General features: G+C 34.9%; 1 protein-coding gene across 2 annotated transcripts in view; it reads right to left on the bottom strand.

Moving 5' to 3' along the window:
* Positions 1–24,423, bottom strand: part of LOC150091236 (rho GTPase-activating protein 12-like) — a 308,288-nt gene extending 283,865 nt beyond the window's left edge. Inside the window, exons 1-2 of one of the 2 annotated variants that reach the window (XM_090382935.1) lie at positions 24,308–24,423; positions 890–1,542 (exon numbers count right to left, since the gene is read on the bottom strand). In XM_090382935.1, the coding sequence (XP_090239061.1) occupies positions 890–1,516 (627 nt within the window). In that variant the 5' untranslated portion in view covers positions 1,517–1,542; positions 24,308–24,423. The remainder of the gene's footprint in view (positions 1–889; positions 1,543–24,307) is intronic. The other variant, XM_090382932.1, reaches the window with a different exon arrangement.
* Positions 24,424–25,628: the final 1,205 nt, after the last annotated feature.

Raw genomic sequence — 25,628 nt, 5'->3', positions numbered from 1 at the left:
AAAAACTTCCCCACCCCTCCCCCTCCTCCCAGCTTGATGTGAGGTGCAGCTCTTTGGATTCTCTCTTTTTTTTTTAATTAGAGCAAAAATGGCTCTTCACTCAAAAAAGGGTTGCCAACCCCTGCATTACATGCTGGAAAGAAACACAGAACAGCAAAAAGCTCTTGCAACATATGCTGTGGGTAACAATATTCCAACATTAAGTTCATACCATTGGGATCTTGTAGAAAAAATTGTCAAGCCCTGAGATCCATTTGAAGAAATCACTAATGAAGCTAGTAAAAGAGAATTTACAACTTCAATGATAATTGCTACAATTTTGACTCTTAATTTATATACTGAAAATCTACAACTAAATCTACAACAAATCTACAAACTTTCTGACATCTTTTTAAACATAAAATAATAATAATAATATACTTTTGTAAATATTAGAATACATATTACCTTTTACTAATTAATAACAATATTTAAAAATAGAAAACCAAATGAAAAGATAACTTTTTTTCATTAATAAACAAACTTCCACCAACTATAAACAAGATATCTTTTGCATGCATGCATGAGACTGCACTGGTTTGATCATTGGTTAGATGTAATGTCTTCGACTGTCGTAGTTTGTAGTAGTACTGGCAAGTAAACAAACTTACAACATGTACGGTAGATGTCAAGCAGCTAACCTGGCTGCCCTTAGAATTTGGCCACCTGTATGCGTGCATGCACAGCACACCCATCAGGAATGATTTTGGCCGTATGGTCCACCCTGTATATATTAACATGCTATCATTTTCTTTGAGGTACAATAGATAACATTAAACTAAACTGAATGTAATGCCATAAAGACTAAGTCAAAACAACAAATACATTTTCTACTAAAATGTAAACTAACCTTTTCTTTTGTTTCATATTTTTCCACCTCTCCCTCCTCTTTATACTTCTGCAGTAACTCATCATAGGCACTATCTGTAGATTGAGCATCATCATCTATACTAATACCATCTGATTCAATTCCTTCAGGCTCATGTATGGAACTGTTGCAAGGTGGAAAACTGTTTTCTTTTCTATCTTCATCAAAGCAAAGAGGATTGGTAAATGATAACCCAAGGGCACCTTTTTTTGTAAGTATCTCTGAAGGTAGTTGCTGGCCTTGTTCTTTTGTATTAATAGAAGTGGAATGTTTTGGAATAGTGGAAGATTTCAACTTGCATACATCTTTTGTTCGAATGTCCAACTGCTTTTTACTGCTTTTTGATACCACATCCAAATCTATGTTGGCATTAATATCACCAACACTACAAATGATCTCTCTCTGATTAAGGGGAATTATTTCTAAGTAACTTGCTGGTGCATAAAAGGGACGATTTTCATTATCACGAATCACCTGCCACCAGTCATTGTTAGTTTTCTTTAAGAGAAGAAATTCTTCCCCTTCCTTCATGGATACGGCTCGTCCATCTTCTGTTAAGTAATCAAAATCATACAGAACCTGGACAAAAGCATCCTCATTTTCAGACATGGTTGTGTTGTCATTATAGAAGATAACTGAAAGAGATAAAATTATTAGGATTTTATCTGCAAGAAGTAATAATACCATATAAAAACATACTGATCACATTAAAATGATCCATAAATTTAAAAAATATATTATAATTAGCAGGCCCAGACACAAAATTTGTGGGGGGGGAGCCTGTTCAAGAATTACTTGCAGGGCCCTGGGGTCCTGTGCAAAAATAAATACTGGGTATTATTGTAATAGTGACTTTAATTTTTAATTTTTTTCAAATTACAGTATTCAAATTTTCAACTCTTGGAGTGACGATAATGTGAGTAACATTAACACGGCTGATAGAAATGCAGAAAAGAAGTGGATGATATTATCATTTCCACCAGGGATGGCCAATAAATCGATCGCAGCTTTAATTTCGGTCAACCACGATGAATTTTAAATATATATAAAAAATAGATTAGTCAAAATTTAAATGTTATAATTATTATGTACTCCACTGCATACGCATATTAAAATCTGTTGAACCACATGACTACTCTTGTCGCCGCGCAGCCGCTAGGCTTGTCTAGTAAAAATTTGCAGTTACATTGTAGTGAGCATAGTGCATGCATCAAATTCTTATTTAGTTTACTTAATATTAATAACTGGACAGTATTTATACGTTAATTTAATACCTTTAATTTAAAATGAATACCATGAAAAAGAGTAAAACGTATAATTTTCATCAAGAGTGGGAACTAGAATACTTTTTTGTAATAATAAAAGAAACATGTTGTTTGATTTGCAATGCTTCCGTGGCTATACAAAAAAAAGGAAATTCAGAAAGGCACTTCAACGCACTCCATGGTAAATAAAAATCGGAATTTCTGCCTAATAGTGATCACAGAAAAAAATAAATTAAAATAACTTAATCCAGATTATTATTCGCACAACAAAATTTCTTCGTGAACCTAACTTACAATCTACAGCAGTAACTGTAGCATCATTTAAAGTCATTTTCTTGCAAAAAAATACAAACCATTTTCTGACGGTTTGTTCATCAAAGATGCATTTTTTTTGAAATAACAGATTCTCTTTTTGAAAATTTTATGAACAAAAATGAAATTAAAAGTGCTCTTCAAGATCTGCAATTATCTCGAAATACTGTGATGTGATGCATCGAAAAAAAAGAGTAAAAATGTGAGCGAACAACTTCATGCTCATACTGCTAATCGTGTGTCCTTTTCTTTACAACTAGATGAAGCTACAGACAGTACCCATCATCCAAGCAAGTGGGCGCCTCCATAGCCAGGTGAGCAGGAGCAGCAGTGCGTAGCACACGTTCTTGATTAGACCGGGGTTCGAGCCCGTGACCACTAAATACGGAGGATGTGGAAAGGTCAGGGAATGACCACTGCATATCCCCGGAGCAATATGGCCTTAGCTGCTAATGCTCCTAGAAACCAAATAACAAACAAACAAAGAAACCAACTAAGCAAGTGGTGGTGGTAGTGGTTGCTTAATATGGGACATGTAAGTAGGATTAACAAATTATTATATACTGTCAATTTAATTCATTCTCTCCACATTTGAAATACATTGTTAAGCTGACAGAAAATATTTGATATTTATGCAACTTTTACTATTAATTTTTTTTTTTTATTTATTATTATTTTCATATTGCCACTAAATAATTTTTTTAGAATGAGTAAAGAATCACAGTCCATTAGTCCTCACAACACTCCTCCCAAGAAAAAGAAGAAATTGCAGTATAAATAAGTCTACTTAAAGAAGTGGGAAGAAACTTTTGCATTGGTGGCTCTAGCTTCTTCAGAGTATCATGCCTACTGTAAATTGTGCAACAAAAATTTTTCTATCAGTCATGGTGGTCAATTCGACGTTAAGCAGCATGCACAATACAAAGGGCATAAGCAAAAAGAAAAGGGAAATGTGGGTGTAAACAAGTTATCAAGCTATTTTGTTAGTTTTAAAAAACCAAAATACAACGGTGTAACAGCATGTGAACTAGGGTTAATATATACCACAATGTGTGATGTATATTAACATAATTATAGTTATAATAGTTTGGACTGTGGTAACAAACTGGCATCATCCTTATTCCGTGATTCTGATATTGCAACAAAACTGTGTTATGGAGGAACAAAATCAAAACTGTTAGTTAAATATGTTTTAGCTCCTAAAAGTCTAGAAGACTTTGTGGACATTCATAATGATCCAACTAAATGCAGTCAGTTCTTTTGTGTTGCTACAGATGCTTCGAGCAAGGGCAACAGAAAGTTTTTCCCAAATGCATTAGATATTTCAATCCTACTAAAGGTATAGAAAATAAATTGTTAGATGTTGTTGAAAGGGCTGATGAAACAGCTATTTCTATATCTGAAATGTTGTTTAAAAAGCTTGGGGCTTTTCACCTTAACCCAAAATCTTGGAAGCTACTAGGCTTTTCATACCAACAAAGAAATATTGTTCAAGATTTAGGCCTAAATGGATTTTTTTTTTTTTTTTTTTTTTTTGTAGTTGTTTGACGCGTCGGCTTCTGTGGCCATAGTGCACCTCCCAAGGTTTTTGCAGTACTCTGATCCAAGCCCGAGGCGGGATTCGAACCGGCGACCTTTGGGTTGCCAGGCAGGCACTTTACCCACCCGGCTAGCCCGGTCGGCTGCCTAAATGGATATCAGATGAACTAATTAGACATGTGACAGAGAAGAAAAATGCATGGGATACATATAAATTAACACGTGACACAGAAGCCTATGATAGATATAAGCTGGTCTGTAACCAAGTTAAAAAGGAGGTTAGGCAGGCAAAAGCAGATTACGAAAAATCTTTGGCAAAGGATGCAAAGAAAAACAGCAAAAGGTTCTTTACTTATGTAAACTCTAGAAGGAAGGGGATGAATCAGATTGGTCCACTTGATATCGATGGTTCAACTGTTGATGATCCTGCTCAGGTAGCTAACAAACTAAATGATTATTTTGCATCTACAATCACACATGGAGTTATTCAGGGAGGTGAATGCCAGAGGTGTATTCAACTCTGGCAGTAAGCTAGATAATCTTGTAATAACTGACAGTAAAGTGGAGGAGAAATTGTTAAAGATAAACATAAGAAAGGCACCTGGGGTGGATGGAATCTATCCAGTTATATTAAATGAGGTGGCAAAGGAAGTAAGCAAACCCTTAGCCATAATTATGAGAGCTTCCCTGGACTGAAGATGTGCAAATGTGACTCCAATCCACAAAGGGGGATCAAAGGGAGACAGGTAATTACAGACCTGTTAGTTTAACTTCTGTTCCAGGGAAATTAATGGAGGCACTGGTTAAAGAAGCATTGCACGATCATTTAGACAAGACTTCAGTTATATTATACAAGGGGATAATCACCTCCTTATCCCTGCTAGAAAAATTCCTGTATATCACTGACAAGACACCATGAGGTACTCTTACAGACCATCTGCACTGCTCAGAAAACTTCATATTCTGAAAACTCTCTCTGATTAAGGGGAATTATTTCTAAGTAACGTGCTGGTGCATAAAAGGGCCGATTTTCATTATCACGAATCACCTGCCACAAGTCATTGTTAGTTTTCTTTAGCTCGGACACAGCATGGGTTTGTTAAGGGGAAATCTTGTCTGACAAATTTGACTGGATACTATGATGTAGTCACAAAGGAACTGGATGCAAAGATATATAGGAATTTTGCTAGCAGGGAAAAGGAGGTGATTGTCCCTCTGTATAAGGCAATGGTCAGGCCACGCCTTGAGTACTACGTACAGGTCTGGAGGCCTCATTTTAAGAAGGTTGTAGATTTGCTTGAGCGTGTACAGAGAAGGGCAACAAGATTGGTGAGGGGAATGAGGGGATCCTTTTACCAAGAGAGGCTTAAGTTCTGCAAATTGCAGTGGCTGGAGACTAGGAACCTGCGCGGTGATCTGATTGAGGTGTATAAGGCCTTGAATGGTTTCAGCCCGTTGAATTCTGATGGAATCCTTCCACTTTTTTTTTTTTTTTTTTTATGTAAACCCTAAACAAGAGAGGTATTAGAACCTATAGTACTTAGTACCATGCTTGGGTTGGAGGTTGAGAAGACGAAAGAAGATATTTGTTGACATTGGACTTGAACTTCTGTAGACTAATTTTCAGGAAATACGTATGAAGGAAGGTTGTTCCAGAAAACGGCAGTTGAATGAATAAACGAGGAAGATGAAAAGTTGGTTCTGTGATTTTGGAGTTGGACAGTAAATGGATGTTGGCTGGTGGCGGCACATGTTCGGACTGTTTTGAAAGAGAGAGAGAGAGAGAGTGGGAATTATAGAAGCCAATTCAGAAGAACAGTGCCCACAGAAGTATCTGTAGAAGAGGCATGCACAGAAACAGTATGTCTATGAGACAGCGAGTGGAGAGACTTTGTTAAAGATGAATCATTAATTAACCTAACTGCCCTCTTCTGAATGGAATCAAGAAGCCTGAGAGAGGTTTTGGGGGCACCACCCCAGATGTGGGAACAATATTCCATGGCAGGGCGGATTTGCGATTTATACAGAGTGAGCAGCTGTTTGGGAGAAAAGTAACGCCGAGAACGAAAGAGAAAACCAAGTTTTTTAGAGGCAGAGGAAGCAATATTTGTAATGTGCTTGTGCCAAGAGAGATTAGAAGTCAGGGTAATCCCCAAAAGAGATATATCATTTTGCCTAGAAATCGGAGTGTCACTAAAGATAAGCATAGGAGCAGAAGAATCCTTTTTGCGAGATATAAGACAAGACTGAGTTTTAGAAGGGCTGAAATCAACTAAAGTTGTCTTTGCCTTGTTCAGATTACGAACCTAAGGGGGCATAAATTCAAATTAAGAATGGACAGATATAGAATAGATGTGCAGAAATTTGCCTTTAGCCAGGGGGTGGTTAATTGCTGGAACAAACTTCCATCTGTCGTTGTGGAAGTTGATAGGTTGAATAAATTTAAGGAGGAACTGGACATGCATTTGGAGGGAATGGTGTGATTTTTTTTTTTTTTTTTTGGCTGATGCTGCACTTGCTTTCTTGCATCACATGCCACTACTACTATTTCTCATTCTCTTGAGTGAGTACAATGCTTAGGAGAATGAAAAAGAATTACTTGTGGAGAATGAGAAAGACCTGAAAGATAATTATGCATTTAGTTGTGACTTCTCTGAGCAGTACAGACAGGCTGCAAGGACAGCTTACTGGGTTTTGTAATGATATACTGGAATTTTGCCTGGAATAAGGTGATTATCCTGTTGTACATGGCAATGGTTAGGCCACATATCTTAAGTACTGGTCTATACAGGTCTGGAAGCCTCATTTTATTAAGGATGTGGATACATTTGGAATGGGTGCAGAAAAGAGTAACAAGCTTTTACCAGGAAAGGCTTCAGTTCAGCAGTCTCTGAGGGCTTAAACACTTGAGGTGTTTAAGGCTTTTAATGGATTGGGTTACTCAATGCCAATAGCATCCTTCCTCTTTCTCACACTACACACACATATGGAGGGGGACATAAAATCATACTGAGAGAGGATGATTGCGGAATACATGTGTAGAAATTTGCCTTCAGCCAGCAGGTAGTTGATTGTTGGAACAAACTCCCACCTGGCACCGTAGAGGGGTAGTTTGAATAAATTTAAGGAAGAACTACACAAACTGCTAGAGGGGGATGGACAGGATCCCCCCTTCTCTTTTGGCTGATGCTGTGTAAGCTCACTTTCTTGCAACTACTAATACTAACAGAAAATTAGAAAACTCTCACTGTTATCTTGCAAATGCCACATGGGGATGGAAGTTGCTTATAAGATAGATGCTTTTGCTTGCCTGGTGTCTGTTAAATGCCAAACAAAAAATTAACTTCTAATTCATAGTATATCAAAATGAAAATAGAAAATATTTAAGGAGTTTGTGTACACTGCTTACACAGAATATTATAAAGAATAGTTGAGGAGGCTAATATTGTGTATGATCACTGTAGTATTCCAAAAAATATTTTACATTCTAAATTGTTTGAAGCTGCATCGCAAACGATAAGATTTAATGAATGTACAGCGCATGGGATATACACAGCACTTGGCACAATACTTGAAATTTTGGCTTGAACCACTTTATGTTGGCTTTTCATGTTTGTGCTATTATCATAACACTGACCTCTGCAATTTTTTACATCAATATGAAATTTTCTTAATATTTTTAATAACAAATTTGTTAAGCCTTCTCCACTGTGATCAGTTGTTTCAAAAAAGCCAATGAAATGTTCTCTTATTTTGAATTCATTTTTATTCTTGTCAATGTCCATATAACATAATATAACTGAGGTTTGCTCCTTATGTGAAATATCTGGTGTACAATCAATTTGAATGCCACAATATTTAGCTTTTTACTCCATTTAAAATTTGTTTTAAAACTTCATCAGAGTTCACTTCAAAATTTATTTTTAAATCTTTTTGACAGATGATTATTAATTCTCGTATTTTTATTTTTAATGGATTTTAGATATTCTGGCAGAAACACATCATGTTCTGATAATAATTCTATCAAGCCCAAAAAATTTCCATTTGAACCAAAGTCTTCATTAGACCCACTTAGTGGCAAATTTCTACTACATAAAAATAATATTACTGAAACAATTCTTTCATATAAAATTTTCAGATTCTTTTTATTCCTCATTTAATAATTTTTGGGTTGACTTATCTGTTCTTTTGATCTGCATTTAGTCTTAAGTATAATTCTGGCCATCGGCAAAAACAATTTATATGTATTTTTCCTACTTCATGCTCTGTAAGCAAAAACACTAAATTTCCTCCAATTATTATAACCATTTAGAATTTATTTGGCATATTTGATTTGAGAAATAATAAATAACAAAAGCACTACAAGGAGTCAGTGCTTATGAATACATTAACCAACTGTAATTAATTACTTCTCCATTTTTAAAGTTACTTTATAATAACTAGTTGAAATTTTTTTGTTATCAACTGAGTTACATAGAAAAATTACGCCAATTACCTGCTTGGGATCTAGATTTACAAACTTAACTCTCAAATCTTCATTAATTTTTTTTTTGGCCATGTGGCTGGATCATCACAACTAATTGCATCTATCAAGTTTTATCATTGAATTATCAGCAGGTTTTGATATCTGCAAGTTTTATTATCAGCAGGTTTTGATATCTGCTGATAATCTTCAATGACATTTGTTACAGAAGTTGTTGAATAAAGAACTGTTTCACACTGTTCTTTATTTTCTTTTGTTATTTTTTCACACCGTTCTTCTTTATTTTCTTTTGTTATTTTTTCACACCGTTCTTCTTTATTTTCTTTTGTTATTTTTTCACTCTGTTCTTTATTTTCTTTTGTTATTTTTTCACACTGTTCTTTATTTTCTTTTGACACATCTTCAAATACGTCAGTCTTTTGCTCTTCATCAACAAGCATTAATGATGATGTGGATGGTTGTTGCCCTTCTTCTTGCACAGAAAATAACCAACGTGACATACTACCCTGGTATTTTTATTCTTCTATGTTTTTCTTTATTCCTCTCTTTTTTGCTCCAGAAAGAAACAGTCATTTTGTAGACATTTTCTCACTAATCTTTATTAAACAAAATTTAAAATTATTGGTTAATGAAAATATTGAAAATTAATATTATACATACCAGTGGATAACCTTAGTAAAAATAATTATTACTCACATTCGCATTCTTAATGATAGGTCTGTCATCCGATTGTTAATAAAATAATTATTAACAAAAAAGCCAACATGGAATATTTCCAAAATTATTTTATTAATTAACAAAGGTCTGTGAAAGTTTTAATGGATTAAACTGTTATAACATAATAAAAACAAAAACATTTTAACTATTATTTTAAGGCACCAAAATACTTATCAAGATTATTATTTTACTACTAAATTTTTAAAAAATGTTTCAAATTCTATGCTCCCTCAATTATTGGCCCCCTGGATCGCTGTCATGGTGAGGCACATCCAATGCACCCATCCATTTGCACAGACCTGCTCACAAAAATAACTGTTCTGCATTAACCATTAATTAATCACTAAAAATCTGATTTTTTTTACCTACATTCTTAAACATAGTCAAACTTTTACTTGAGATCATTTGAGTGAAAAATTGTTTACTTGGAATTTACACATGCAAAGAACTTGTCAGGTTCAATGCAACTATTTATGCTTTTGACTTTTGCTTCAACAAGTTGGTTTTGCTTTCAGTGTCTTGAAAATAGCATGTGCTCACAGCATTTGAAATGGCAAGCCAACTGACATGTCACAGAGGCAACTTCTACGAAGAGCAGTTCCTCTTTGTTTAATTTTTAATTAATTTACCATAATAAATTAAACTATGCTATTATATTAATGTTTAATTGTCTTTCAAAATATACTTCTTGTCTCAGTTATTATTATTATTCTTGATGTTATTATTATAATATTTTATTGATGGTTTTATTATTATTAGCCATATGGTGCAAGGAAACCTGAGGAAGCCTGAGGCTTATGCTGCACCAGGAAAAAAAAAAATTCCCGAGTTACCCCGAGAGAGAGAAGTAGAAAGGTATCACCAAGAAAGAGAAGAATTATTTATTTATTCCTGGAATCATTTGGCAAAAAACATTAATATATGCACGTACGTGCTCTTAATGGTTCGCTAACCTGGAAAACAGAAGTGACTCTTAGTTTCAGATTTATATTTGATGATTGTAACTTTGTTTTTTTTTTTCACTTTCAGCAGAATATTTTTTTTTATATTTTTAAAAAATATCGTGTAAAAAACAACACTTTTTAAATATAAAATTTTTTATAAAAAATTATAGCAATACATACAAAAAATACTCAATCCATTAAGAAAAAAACAAATACTGGTATACTGCACACAGAATTTGAAAAAAAAAACAAAAAAAAACTTCAAAAATATTTTCCAGAAATATAAAACAAAGTTGAGCATGTGTCAGGTTCCACACGACTGTTCTTGTTACAAACTGGAATGTTACTGCTGCTGGAGACAGCACAGGACCCCCCCACCACAATGGTGCATGGGGATCTTTGAGACACTACACAAATTTCAGCAATGTTTTGCTTTTTTTTTGGCTACACAGCTGAAATTCCCAACAGCTATCAACAAAAGTTTTCTTTAATTTCTCAAATGAAAATTCCAGAAATCTTGGTTACTTATTGCACAAAAAAGCAAAAATTCAGGATCTAGTTAAGCCTAGACTTGATAATTATATTGCATGTGTTGAAAAAACAAGTGCTGAATTTAAAATTAGTGCTCATCTCTCATGTCCAGTCATTGAAGCACATGCTCTTAGTGCTTTATAGCACTACTTCCAATTGTTATAATCTCTGGCATTATAGAGGAATTTGGCTCGTATCCAACTATCGAAGTGCAACAGGCTTTTGACTGATAATTTGCTCGCGGCCAGTTAAAGATAATAAAGGAGACATTCAAAGAAAAAAGGATAAAAACATATCTAAAGTGCTGCAGAGATATATTATTTTCAAAAATAATTTAAAATATTTGTTTTTAAAAAAAAAAAAAAAAAAATCAATTTTTCACAGTTGTATTCGGAAAAGATTAAAGTAAAAGGAGCATCAAAAAGTTTTGAATTATTTTTTGCAGAATTTTAAAATCATATTCAACTCCTGCACCAAGAGGAGTAACCAGGGCCTAACTTGAGAATATGCGGGCCCTAGACAAAAGTTTTTTTGGGAGCCCCCCTGCGAAAATGTTTATTATGAAATGCCCTACTTTAATAGTAAAAAAATAGGATATAGGGGCCCTCGTAAAATTAGGATTACACAATTAATATAAAAATGCAAAGCAAATAAATCTGCACATATTTCCAAGGAAATATATGTTCAGATTTGTATATATTTCTGAGGAAATATATACAGATGTGAACATATCGGCAGCATGTGCATTTTGACTAAGAGCTACATTACAATTTGAAAGTATATTTTATTTGCAAATTTTAAAAGGACAAGTACTCATTGCTACGCTACTAGATAAAAGCACAGCAAAATGTATTAAAGGAGAGCCTGAATAAGAAGCAGAAAGCTATTATATATTAATATTATTAATATATTCCAAACTTGAGGTGAAAATTTGGACCAAATGCAAAACCTGTTAATTTAGTTATTCTAAATTCAGTTTATCTAAAGAGTGCCTATTTTTAATTTTTTTTTTATGTGAACCCCAAACACGAGAGGTATTTAAAGGTGGTAGATGACTTTCAACAACCGGTGAATACCACCACTTTGCTTATTGGAGGCTTGAAGTGGTGAAACCCATGTTTAGTCTCTAGAGCAAAGTTTCCGGCATCCTTCTCCTTCAACCCATGCACGGTACTAAGTACTATAGGTTTTGATACCTTTCGTGTTTGGGGTTTTCATAAAAAAAAAAAAAAATTAGAACCTATAGTACTTAGTCCCGTGCTTGGGTTGCAAAATTACAACTCTTTTTGAGCCTACATGATACGAGTATATTTAAGTGAATTTTCATGCTATATTTTGATAAATATTGGTTTATATAATTTTAAAAGGTGTCTATTTCCAACTGTCTATGCTATAAATTTATTCAGTCTTTTATCTTTTAATTTCATGAGTGAAATATAATCAGTATTCACTTATCAACAGACTTAATTAAAAAATATATATAAAACATTATAAAACCACGTGTGATGGATTAAAATATTTAGTTAAATGTTTATATATACTGCAATATATAATACAGTCAGAGCTCTTTATAGCGACCCCCTCCCCGAAGAATAAAAATTTTTTTTTGTTATATCAAAAGGATGTTATACCAATAGTCAATAAAATTTACAAAAGAAGAAAAGTATAAATATTTAGGTTAAACTCATTAATACAATACAATATAATACAATTTAGAATATATACTACAGTATTAAACAAAAAATGAAAATTGTACATTTAGTATTGTATGGTAAGATTAATTTGTAGATTTTGTATGTATACTGTAATTACTGTATACATTAGTACATGTGTATCAAGTCCTAACCATAGATAGGGGGAACTGGTGTCAGCTTTTAAAATAATCTGTCGAAATGCAGCACTGTTTCAGTGGCAGGGCATATTTTAAAAGAATTATGAAGGCATATGATAGTGTTTAATTCATTTTCGTAGTCATGCTGTGCTCAAAAAACGATGTATGAGGTTTAATTCTTGATGGGCATTCTTCAACAAAACTTCTTGTGTTTAATAGAGGAAGAAGAATGTGAAGCTTCATTCTAGGTGACAAATCCAGTATGTTTGAACCAACTGGTGATCACTTTTCCATTAACCTCACCCCATACTGAAACATTGCCTGCAGCACATCGATTTTGCATTTTTTTTTTTTTTTTTCAAGATAGCACAATTTCTGCTTAATGGCATTTCTCGATAGTTTTTTTTTACATCACTAAATTACATCTTAATCAAGCGAATGAAGGATTGATGTCATATACTCAACAGCGATTGAAAGTCACTCACTTTGGCAATGGGGGATTCAGTTATCCACAACCAGAAATTTCTATTCTCCTTGGTCATCTTGCTCTTCTAAGTTTCTTACCCACCCTTCCTTTGATTTCTGATGACATCCAAGCTTTTGGGATTAACCAATATATAGTTGCCAATGTCTTCAAACCTTAAGAGCATTGGACTTCTGGACTTTAACAAATAATTAAGAGAGGAAGCATCCACTGGATTGTAATCCACTGTTTTGTCTTTTTTTCGACCACTGCATCACTCACCTTTAAATGTTAGCAACTTAAAATCAGATATACAGTAATCATTATGATTGGAAGGAGAATCATAAATGATTCTCCTTCCATTCCTTCATAGTTTCAGCATTGATGGCTGCACTTTCACTGCACACATTTTTGAAAGACAGCACATGATAAATTTTAAATTTCTTTAAATTTAAAGAGAAAATTAAAATTTTCTCTTTAAATTTAAAATTCCATTGGAAGATTTGAAATCTTCAAGATTCATCTGATGCACAAATGATTCAGCCTTATTTCTAACTATGGTAACTTTTTTGCAAGTGATTTTGAAGATGGTCCCTACTCAACCATCTTCTATTTTGTTGAAACTTGGTGTGGATGTTTAAACAGGTTTCAAATGAAGCTGTGCAAAATTTCAGTTCAAAATATAGTATGCTCGAGGCACCAGCACCTTTTTGTGGAGGTCACTTGTGTTACGTGGAGCAAATTACAAAAAATTTTCAGAGTTTTAAGTGTTACTGTAACATTGAGAGGTAATGCTCTGAAACTTGGTATACCTAGTTAACTTTTGGCAGAGAATGCAAAACTTTTGCTGTCCAGGCTCAAAAACCTTCACATTTTTTTACAATGCAGTCTAAAACTGGCACCAAAAATTGTCGCGACAAATTTAAGCAAGACATTTGAAAGTTGTAACTTTGAAATAAAAACCTTTGGTACCTTCTCCTTTGGGCATTTCATTTAACATCTGCATGAATTTATTCTAACTAAATATGAGTTCTTATACTTGTTTGCTGGTTGGGATATTTTCCTTTAAAGATTCAAAAATTTTCAAAAAATTTCCTTTAAAGACTCAAAATTTAAAATCAAAATAGACCTATCTTTAGGGGCAAATATCTTAATGTTCAATTAAATACCTTCAATTCTCTCATTTTTGCCACCACTGGAAAGAGCAGGTTTTAAACAAGAAACATGGTTTTTCAGTTTTGTGTCTTGCTACTTAAGGCCTAAAAAATGGCCTTAAACATTTTATATTTTCCACATAATATTTGTATACTTATTTGATGGTGAAGTTTCACATCTCAATAAGGACAGAACTATTGCATTTACAAGAGTGAGATTTTCTGCAATTACTCTCCCCTTTAGTTTAAGGAGAAAGGATATATTGCCAATGGACAAAAAGATCTGTATTTTTTACAATGGGGGTGCAAATGGCAAGAAAAGAAATTGCATGGGTTTCTTTAGTGCAAGTTCCCAAGCCTAAAATGTGGTCTTTATTCAGGATTCCAAGCATAAAGATGATGTTCTATTGGTTTCTAAGCTTGAAAAGAGTTATAACTGCAACAAAATTTATTTAAAACACAATACAATTTGAAATAAGCAAGTGAGTGTGAAAATATTGAATCCTGCTTTGTAATGGACTGGAATTTTTCATTGACGGTTGATATTACTACTTCAGGCAAGCTATATTGTCGTCCCATTGTTGTTGTTTTTGGAGCTGGAAGATTGGCAATAATTTGTTGTTCAGGAATCGGGCAGACACCTTGTCTAGCAGGCCAGTGAAATGAGTGAGCTGCTCCATGAGGATGCATGGAATTTACCAATACATCATGTTCTTCAAATGAAATTTCACAAATATTTCCAATCCACCAATTATTGTCATAAATACAGGCAATGTATTGGCCAAGTTGTAAATTAACAATTGGCACATATTGAATATTGGTTTCACTAGTCTGATCTACATGAGCTACAAATGATGATGTGTGTCATTGATGCAAGACAGACACAAATGTCTTTCATCAATAGGAATGAAGTGATGATTTTCTCTTGTTCCAGCAATAGTATGGCCACCTATGAATCTTTTCTCTTGAAATGGCCTTACTTGCTCAATTTCCTCGTTAGAAACAACACAGAATTTTATTCCAGTTACATGCTGGTCGCAAAATTCAAACATGTTTCTTAGTGTCAGGATGGTTTTCAGTTGAGCATTGGAGACTTGCACGGGCTACCAGTCGTTTTATTGTTCCACCAATTCCATCACATGGTGACTTGCCATGGCTAGTGCCAAATAAATTCCATTCAGCACTGATATCAAAATCCTTCTGATGACAACACAAGTTAATGAAATTCTTGTATTTAGCTGCAGAACCATCACCGAAGTAGTAAATGTGCCTGATTTCTGTCATGAAACTTCAAATATTCAATTAAGTTGGTTAGAAAAACATGCACTGCAATCTGTCATGTTGAAGGCAGTCACTGATAATGCACAAACTTATATTCTGAAGTTCAATACCCTTGTAATAAATGACAAATGGATGCAATGTAGCCTGGCTATTCTCCCTGTGGAACCCTTGAACAGCATCTTGCACAACAAATGAATAATTTTCTGCAAAATCCATCAAGATGACCAATTCTCCTGTCATTAGGCTTTCCTTTGTTGACTTCAAATGATAGCTTTGATGTTTAGCAATGTAGTGATGGACAGGAAAGATTAAATATCTTTGTACTCAACTCAAATAAAAGCTTATGTTGTTAATCGCTTTGAGTCCAGTGTATCTCTGTCGGTGTGTATCCAATGCTTGAATTCAATAATATCTTCTGGTTCATTGTTTTCAAAAATATTCTCTAGAAACTTTTTTAATTCATCTGTTCCTGGGCATTTTTCACACTGATGAAGCATACAATCTTTTGACTCCAAATCATAGACTGTTTTACCAATGAGAATCTTGTAATCACATTCAACAGGCCTTGCTGCTAGCATTAACTTGACATTTTAATTGTGCACATACAGAATGTGTTCCTGGTGCGCCAACTGTGACACACCACTTTGGTCGAAGTTCACAAAATTTAGAAAATCCAATGTCAGATCCATTTCTATCTCTATAAGTTATAAACATTTCCTCCAAGTTGCTGAGTAGTAGTCGCTTTTGCATTTGCATTTTTATTCCATCTGCATTTCTAATGGAAACAATCTTTCTCCAGGACATATCCAACTAAATTCATCATCTTCAAAAAAATTCCATCACCTTTTGCTTTACTTGCTCAGAAAGCTTTTTTTCCAGGTATGGCCATGATTCCTTCTTCTGCTTTAAGTTTTCTAGCTTTCTTGACCATTCTTTCTCAGACACTAAACTCTTCCATTGTTTTCTTTATAGGCCAAATCTATAAAGAAAATCTTTCTTTATAGACCAAATCTATAAAGAATGGAGCTAGTGTTAATATTTGAAGTATTTCTGAATGACTTGATACCATCAACTTTTCTTTCAGCAGCTCATTGTAATCTAAGCAATTTCCACACTGATGACTTGCACTTGGCTCCATGATGTCATTTGGATCCAAGCCACCAATAGATGCGCAATTTTACTGGAAATTACATCTTGTACCTGACTTGCCTGCCTTTTGTCATAGCCTTGTGAGTCTCTCTTAGCCATTCACTGAAATTTCAGAGGAGAAATACCAATAGCCATCAAACTTGGGTTCAAGCTTTCAGTCACATGCATTTTGTCATCATGGTCTGATCCAGATGAAGTTGATGTTACTGTTGCTGCTTTTCGGCTGTTAGAATCTTTTCGGCATGATGGGCTCAGCTTCTGGCCTGATTTTATGTCTACCTTTGTTAGGTCTTTCAGGTAGCCTGCCATTGATAAATCAATTGGTTGTAAACTTTTTTTCACCATATGATTTTTATACACCATATGATTTTTATACTAGAAAGGATTGCAACATGAATGCTGCAAAAATTTATTTGTCAAAAGCAAAGCTTCATGATGTAGACAAATTGTGTCTTCTTCACCCAGTTTTAATCCACAATGTTGACTTATCAGCTGTTGTTCTTCAAATTCTTTAAATAATTTTAACCCAGTTTTGCGTGTATAAGATAGCACATGACATTTAGAATTATCCAAATGACTGATGGTGCATGAGTCGACCTATCAGCTGTGTGTTCTTCAAATTCAAATTCTTTAAATAATTTTAACCCAGTTTTGCGTGTATAAGATAGCACATGACATTTAGAATTATCCATATGACTGATGGTGCATGAGTCCAGCTTATCTCCAGCAAAATCTTCTGATTCCATGGCTTTCATGCTGACTAATAAGTGGATGTTTCTGCATGCAATGAAAACTTAATTAACTTTATTACAGTCAAATAATAAAAAATAGAGGAACAAAATAAACAAACTGTTCATCATGATGATAAAACATTAATAACAGCAAGGTTCAAATATCAGCTATTTATACTTTTTTTTTGTATGAAATTGTCTAGAATATTCTAGATTTCTAGAATATTCGAGAAATGTAGAATGTTCTATAATTCTTGGGTATTCTTCTAGAATATTCTATTCTAAACATTAGGCAGGATTAAGGAAGTGTTCTACAACAAAAAAGATCTCAAAAAATAACAATGCGGTGCATAACACTACTTGATATTTAGGCTTAATTTTAAGGCCTTAAGTGCAAAGACATAAAACAGATAAACCATGATCCTTGTAGCTGAAACTCTGCTCTTTCCAGTGGTGGCAAAAACGAGAGAATTGAAGGTTTCCCACATTAAGATATTTGCCCCTTAAGATAGGTCAAATTTGACTTTCAAATTTTGAGTCAATCTTTGAAGGAAAATATCTCAACTAGAAAATGAGATAAGAGCTCATATTTAGTTAGACTGAATTCATGCAGTTGGTATGTGGAATGTCCAAAGAAAAAGGTACCAAAGGTTTTTATTTCAAAGTTATGATTTTCAAAATCTTGCTTAAATTTGTTGTGACAAATTTTTGGTGCCAGTTTTAGACTGCACTGTAAAAAATGTGAAGGTTTTTGAGCCTGGACAGCAAAAGTTTTGCATTCTCTGCCAAAAGTTAACTAGGTATATCAAGTTTCAGAGCACTACCTCTCACCGTTGTGCAACAGTAATACTCAAATCCTTGAAAATGTTTTGTGATTTATTCCGCATAACACAAGTTACCTCCACAAAAAAGGTGCTGGTGCCTCAAGCATACTATATTTTGAACTGAAATTTTGCACAGCTTCATTTGAAACCTGTTTAAACATCCACACCAAGTTTCAACAAAATTGAAGATGGTCGAGCAGGGACCCCAAGCCACTTGACATGGAATGACCCATCACTGTTAGCCATTCCAAGAGTACATTTTCAAGTTGTTGATGTTTTGTCTTTCATTCTCTGATCCCACCCGATACAGTATATTTCTGTAAGCTTCCAATTTCTTTTTGATCTTTCAAAATGTTGAACACTGTACTTCCGTGATTGACAAAGCTACCTGCTTGGTAGGAGCCATATCAATAAACATATATTCTCTTTACTATTAGTATTAATAGTGACTAATGATGCAAGAAAGTAAGCTTATACAGAATCAGCCAAAGAAATAATATCACCTCCAATAGTTTGTCTAGTTCTTTCCTGAATTTATTCAAACTATCCACTTTCATAACAACGGATGGAAGCTTGTTCCAGCAATCAACCACCCGTTGGCTGAAGGCAAACTTGTACACATCTATTCTGTAACCATCCTCCTTCAATTTGAATTTACATCCTACTGACTGATACATGCACATCCAAATGAGTTAGAAATTAAGACTGTCTGTGCTCTCAATGTAAGTGGTCTGTGTGGCAAAAGGAACTGCATAATAGTTTGTAGTTTCACCATTGCACCGTGTAATTCATGCAAAACATTATTTTATTCTTTAACCACATGACAGACATTAAAAGCCTGTTTGTCAGCAGCAGCAGATCAACTGTTTTGTAAGTAATTAAATTCTAAAAATAAGGGAGAGAAAAAAAATTATGTATAATCGGAATAAACATTTATTTTTCACACTGCCACATCACATTCCAAATGGAAAAGTTCTACGTACAAAATTCCTTATTTAAACTTCCTTTAAATGAAGAGTTTGGTAAGCATTCTTCATAAGTTAATGATCCCATCCATTATGCTTTATATGACAAAAATAATGTTTGTTTATATTTAATTTTTTTTTATATGTATTTTGTGTGCTGAATTCCATCAATATAATCAGTTTTTCTCATGGGTGTGTATTAGCTTTTTCTTAGATGGATCTAGAGGTTAAGGAGGCTCTTTTCTCATTGAAAAGATGTGCCTTTTGCAATATTCCGAATATCAAACAGCCAACAAATGATCACAGTGACCATTTCTTCTGCAGTGGATATACCAAAGTTTAAAAAGTCTGCAGATTAAAAAGCTATGGTATATCCCAACATACCATCCTCTACTGCTCTGAGACCACACAGTGAAGACCTCAATTTCCAAACTACTTTCTAGAGAAGGGTTTTCAGAATTGAATGGCAAATATGATGAACAGGATAAATAGGATTCTACCTTAGATGTTTGGTGGAAAGTGCCACATTTCCCAAATCAGCTAGAACTAGATGACTTAGTGAGGGACATGGGTCTAACCAAATCCAATGCAGAGCTCCTGAAATCTCATTTAAAAGAGAGGAATCTACTGGATCCTAAATGCAAGGCACACATTCAGAAAAAGACATGTTACCTGAATTTTTATGCTCTTGCAAAAGCTAGTGCCACTGTTTTGATTTGAATGTTATTTATAAATAAGTTGGCATTAGGCACAATCTAGAGGAGTCCCATCCATTAATAGAAAGTTTGAAAGCTGGATTGCTTCATATTGGGAATAAATACCCATCAATTTCTGTTGTGCACTTTGTTCATATAAAAGAAGGCTACAGAAATGTGAAGAATGTAAATTCAAGAATGATCAGTATAAAGATGTCTGAGAGAACTTCAAAATGCATGGATTCCTTCTGGATTTGGAAAGTGGTTTCATTAAGTTCCCTTGCTTTTTCTGCTTATGGGACAATAGAGAAATAGATCAACACTACAGGAGAAGAGAATGGTGTGACAAAACTGAACTACAGTCTGACAGACACAACATAGCAAACATTACGTTGCTTCCAGAAATAAAGTTCTGCTTCCACCACTCCAAGCTGGGTCTGGTCAACTAAGTTGTTAAAACATTGAATCATCAAGGATGCAATACCTTCAGGCATATACGTGTTCCCAAATCTATTTGATGTAAAAGTGAAAGGCAGCATATCTATTAGTTCACAAATTAAGTAGGTGCTGACTTTACAAGAACTGGAACACAAAATGACTGCTGCTGAGCAAAATGCCTGGCAATTATTTTACCTTGTAGTGATTTTTTTTTGTTTTGTTATTTGGTTTTTAGGAGCATTAGCAACTAAGGCCATATTTCTCCAGGATATGCGATGGTCATTCCCTGACCTTTCCACATCCTCCTATTTGGTGACTTTGTAGTGAATGGCTTTCATTGGTAACAATTGAAAGTGAAAATTACAAAGAACCAGTTGGACTGCAAATTATACAAAAATGTGATGCAGAATGTTAATCAAGTTCAACTAGAGCAGAGGTTCCCAAACTTTTATACCTAAAGCCCCCTTAAAATTTTTCTTAAATATCATTTCCCCAGCCCCCGAAGTTCCAGAAAAATACAAAAAAAAACCAGATTTGCCATAAAACTTAGCCATGAATATACATTCATGGCTAAATTTTAGATATGAATTGGTAACAGCTATGAATATACATACTTTTATGAATTATAGATATATTTCAATAAATTTAATCTCAAAGAAATAAATTTAAAATAAAATACAAATAACAGGCAAATAAAAAATTCTTCATATGTATTTATTAGTGGAATGGTTTTCCCACATGAAAACAACAACAAGCATCTCCCCCAAAAAACCTATTATCCCCATCCAGGAGAGGGGATTAATTCACACTTTGGGAAACTCTACATTAGAGTTTAGAGTTTGATGTTTAGCAATGTAGTGCTTTTTTTCTTGTTGTGCTTTGTGCTTTTTTTCTTGTTGTAGAAGAACAGGCATGTGACGCAAGAAAGCAAGTTTATGTAGCATCATCCAAAAAAAAAAAAAAAAAAACCTCTCCCATTTCACACATCTATTCCCTCTAAAAGTTTGTTCAGTTCCTCCTTGGATTTATCTAGGCTATCAATTTCCACAATAACAAATGGAAGTTTGGTCCAGCAATCAACTACCCACTGGCTAAAGGCAAATTTCTGCACATCTATTCTACAATTGTCATTCCTCAATTTGAATTTATGTCCCCTCAGGTTCACAATCTGAACAAGAGGAAGAATCCCATCAGAATTGGGCCTGCACAACCCATTCAGAGTCTTATACAACTCAATCAGATCACCTCGCAAGTGCCTAGTATCCAGATGCTGCAATTTGCAGAACTTAAGCCTTTCAAGGTAAGAGGACCCCTTCATTCACCTCTTGTTTACTCGTAGTGGCTGAACTCAACTCAAGAACTATGTTGCGTGCATGGCAAAATTCGGGACGGATTCAAGCAAAAGAAGTGTAAGTTTTTTAATACTTTCATTTCTGGCTAGTGAAAAAAGGTAGTCCTAGTAGTTGTGGCATGTGATGAAAGAAAGCAAGTGTATGAGCTTATGCAGCATCAGCCAGAAAAAAATAAAAAAAATTGCAAAACAATTCCCTCAAATGTTTGTCCAGTTCCTCCTTAAATTTATTTGAACTATCAACTTGCACAATGACAGATGGAAGTTTGTTCCAGCAATAAAATACCCGCTGGCTAAAGGCAAATTTCCACAGATCTATTCTACATCTGTCTATCCTCAATTTGAATTTATGCCCCCTTAGGTTCTTAATCTGAACAAGTGGAAGGATCCCATCAGAATTCAGCATGCTCAACCCATTCAAGGCCTTATACACCTCAATCAGATCACCTCACAGGTGCCTAGTCTCCAGACGCTGCAATTTTCAGAACTTAAGCCTCTCTTGGTAAGAGGATCCCTTCATTCCCTTCACCAATCTTGTTGCCCTTCTCTGTACACGCTCAAGCAAATCAACATCCTTCCTAAAATGAAGCCTCCAGACCTGTATGCAGTACTCAAGGCATGGCCTGACCATTGCCTTATACAGAGGGACAATCACTTCCTTTTCCCTGCAAGCAAAATTCCTGTATATCATTGAGAAAACCCCATGACCTGCCCTGGCAGCCTGTCTGCATTGCTCAGAAAACTTCATATCTGACTGCACAATTACTCCCAGGTCTTTTTCATTTTCTACCACATTAAGTGTAGTATCACACAGTTGGTACATTTCTCTGGGGTTACTTCTACCCATATGCAGTACTTTGCATTGTCAATGTTAAACTTCAGTTGCCACTTCTCAGCCCATCTGCCCAAATTTTCTGGATCCTGTTGCAGTAGCACACTGCCATTAAAAACCCTGCCAACCTTTGTGATCTGCGAACTTCGACACTAAGCCTGATATACCTTCATCGATATCATTGATAAATATACAAAACAACAGTGGACCCAACACTGAACCCTGAGGGATTCCAATAATAACATTAGTCCACAAAAGAGCAGCACCCATCGATTACCACCCTCTGTCTTCTCCAACTCAACCATTCTTTTATCCATTGTAACAACTTACCCTTAATACCATTCTGTTCCAATTTGTACAGTAGTCTTCCATACGCAACAGTGTCAAAAGATTTCATGAAATCCAGGTATATGATATCACTATTATTTTTTGCATCCAGTTCCTTTGTAACCACATCATAATATCTATCCAATCAAATTTGTCAACAAGACTTTCCCTTAACAAACCCATGCTGTGTCAGAATTATTGCTGCAGTCTTATCTAGATGATCCTGCAATGCATCTTTAGCCAGTGACTCCATTATTTTACCTGGAACAGAAGTTAAACTAACTGGTCTGATTCCCCCCTTGTGAATTGGGGATACATTTGCACATCTCCAGTCCGTGGGGACCTTCTCTGAGTCCAAGGATGCTCACATAATTATGACTAAGGGTTTGCTTACTTCCTTTGCCGGCACCTCCGTAGCCAGGTGGGAAGGAGCAGCAGTGCGTAGCACACACTTTCTTGATGAGACCGAGGTTCGAGCCCGTCACCACCAAATACGGAGTATGCGGAAAGGTCAGGGAATGACCACTGCATATTCCAGCAGCAATATGGCCTTAGTTGCTAATGCTCCTAAAAACCAAATAACAACAACTTCCTTTGCCCCCTCCTTTAATATAACTGGATAGATTCCATCCACCCCAGGTGCCTTTCTTATGTTAAACTTCAACAATTTCTCCCCCACTTTGCTCTCAGTTATTATAAACTCATTAAGCACCCTACTACAATTTGATAACCTGGCATTTTCAAACCTTATTAACTCCTCATGTATGAATGTAGATGCAAAATACTCATTCAGTTTTTTGCTATCTGAGCAGATTCGTTCAGATTACTACAGTAACTTGGGGTGGATTCAAGCAAAAGATGCCATTTCCTCCGGAGGGGTACCCATAACTGGAGTATAACCTTTGTAGCAGAAAATGGTATATTTATACTGTTTTCTGTACATTATAGTTAAAAATCGTTAATATATCTGTCACAGTATTATGCATATTTATTCTCATTTCATTTCTGGGAAAACCACTGAATAAGCACAGAAAGTCGTAAAGAAACACCATACCAACGAATATAAACAGGAACGTTTTAAAAAATTGTTATAAAGAGTTATGCATTTTCAGTGAATATTGACATTTAAAACAACCGAAAACACTTGCCTGACTAAAGGCATAATAATATTTAAATTCTATATGTCAATGAAATCACTTAAAAGCTTAAAAATTTTATTAATTTTTTTTTTAATTTTTTTTTAAAAAATTAATAACAAATAAAGTAGTGCAATTCAAACTCCAGCGTTATCAAGTCAATCCGTACACATTAATACATACCCAGTTTCAAGGCAAACAAGACACATACAACCCCAAGGATGTCATAAAAATTAAAAGTTTCTGTTCAATTTGTTATAACCAAAAATATCTTGAATAACTTAACTGATTAGCTTCCAACACAGTGACTGCACGTAAACATAACATCGTCACACTAATTTAAAAATAAGATTTAATGCAATTCAGAAACGAATAACAAATTCGTGCTAATAATAATAATAACAATAATAATAAATAAATAAACGGAAGTACCTAATGTTCACCTGCCATCTCGTTCCGGAAATAACTTGACTTCATCACAACCTTCTTGTCAATAAGGGCAAAAATCCATGATCTAAGAATAATGGATGCTAAAACTATGAAAACAGAATAATATACCAATTGTGTGCCAATAGAGTAAAACTTTTTTTTAAAACTAATTACGATTCTTTTCCTTTTATTAACATTCCCAATATACCATTTTATTTCTTTATAAGCAACGCTCGTAAATCTCAATAAATGTATACACTGCGTGGCCAATTTATAACCAACGAAGAACCCAACGCTCTTAATGAAATGGAGTGCTTTTTCAGTAACAGCATCACGTGTTCGTGCCACGCAAAATAAAGCAACTGAGTCGATAAATGTGGGTGTATGATTACAATCAAGCGGAGGAATGGGCAAGAAGAAAGATTTAAGTGATAATTACACCACAAGGGCCAATACGAGAATCTTGGAAACTGCAAACCTGTTAGTTTTCACCACCTTCTTCATGGTCCAATGTTCGAAAAATTAACTCGTTTCATTACTTATTTGAGAATGGGAACCCACCTGGCACCAGGTCAGTTCAGGTGACTGACATCTGTACTGCGTTAGCAGTGTAGACCGACTGGCAATATTTATGAATGGAATAGCCTTCCTACAGGTAAATGTTGAAAAAAAGTCGAGAGTCCGGATTAAATTTGAAAGTGTCTGCAATTCTGCCAAGCCACGATAGGAGGGAATACATATTCACACATAAGAGCCTTGTCAATCAATTCCGCCCTGGAGGGAATGTGCAAGGTTCAAGGTGTAGAATTTTTTTCAGCGTGATCTGTGCTTGTTAACAGGAGAGACTGCTTCTACAGGAATGGGATACACTTAAATAGAAAGGGTGCAAGAATATTTGCTGATGTCATCGAGGCAGTGTTAGGTGGGTCGGAAAACTGCTAGCTTGGGGGGGGGGATTCACAGACTAAAAGGTTAAAAGTAGCTGCAGGCAGAGGTGAAGGTGATTCTTGCACAAGTTCTATTAGAATAAGTAGCAACGTGGAGCGAGGGGTGCTGGTCGTTTCAGTGAAACAGGTGGGTATATGGGACGTGTCAGGGTAACAAATAATAAGGATAGATACATGTATACTTGCATGCATACCAGTGCTAGAAGTATAGTAAATAAATTTGATGAATTTGAAGTGTTGGTCAAGACAACAGAGGAGGATATTGTTCGGATTGCAGAGACGTGGTGTCACACAGATATAAGGAATGCAAAACTGGATTGTGTACACAAAGGATAGACAGGATAGGAAGGGAGGAGGTGTTAGGCTGTTAATTAAGA

Source organism: Mastigoproctus giganteus, chromosome 1, assembly GCF_048544385.1.
Source record: "Mastigoproctus giganteus isolate SK-2022 chromosome 1, ASM4854438v1, whole genome shotgun sequence".
NCBI lineage: Eukaryota > Metazoa > Arthropoda > Arachnida > Uropygi > Thelyphonidae > Mastigoproctus > Mastigoproctus giganteus.
Note: the sequence above shows the minus strand (reverse complement) of the source record. Positions and strands in the feature narration are given on the sequence as shown.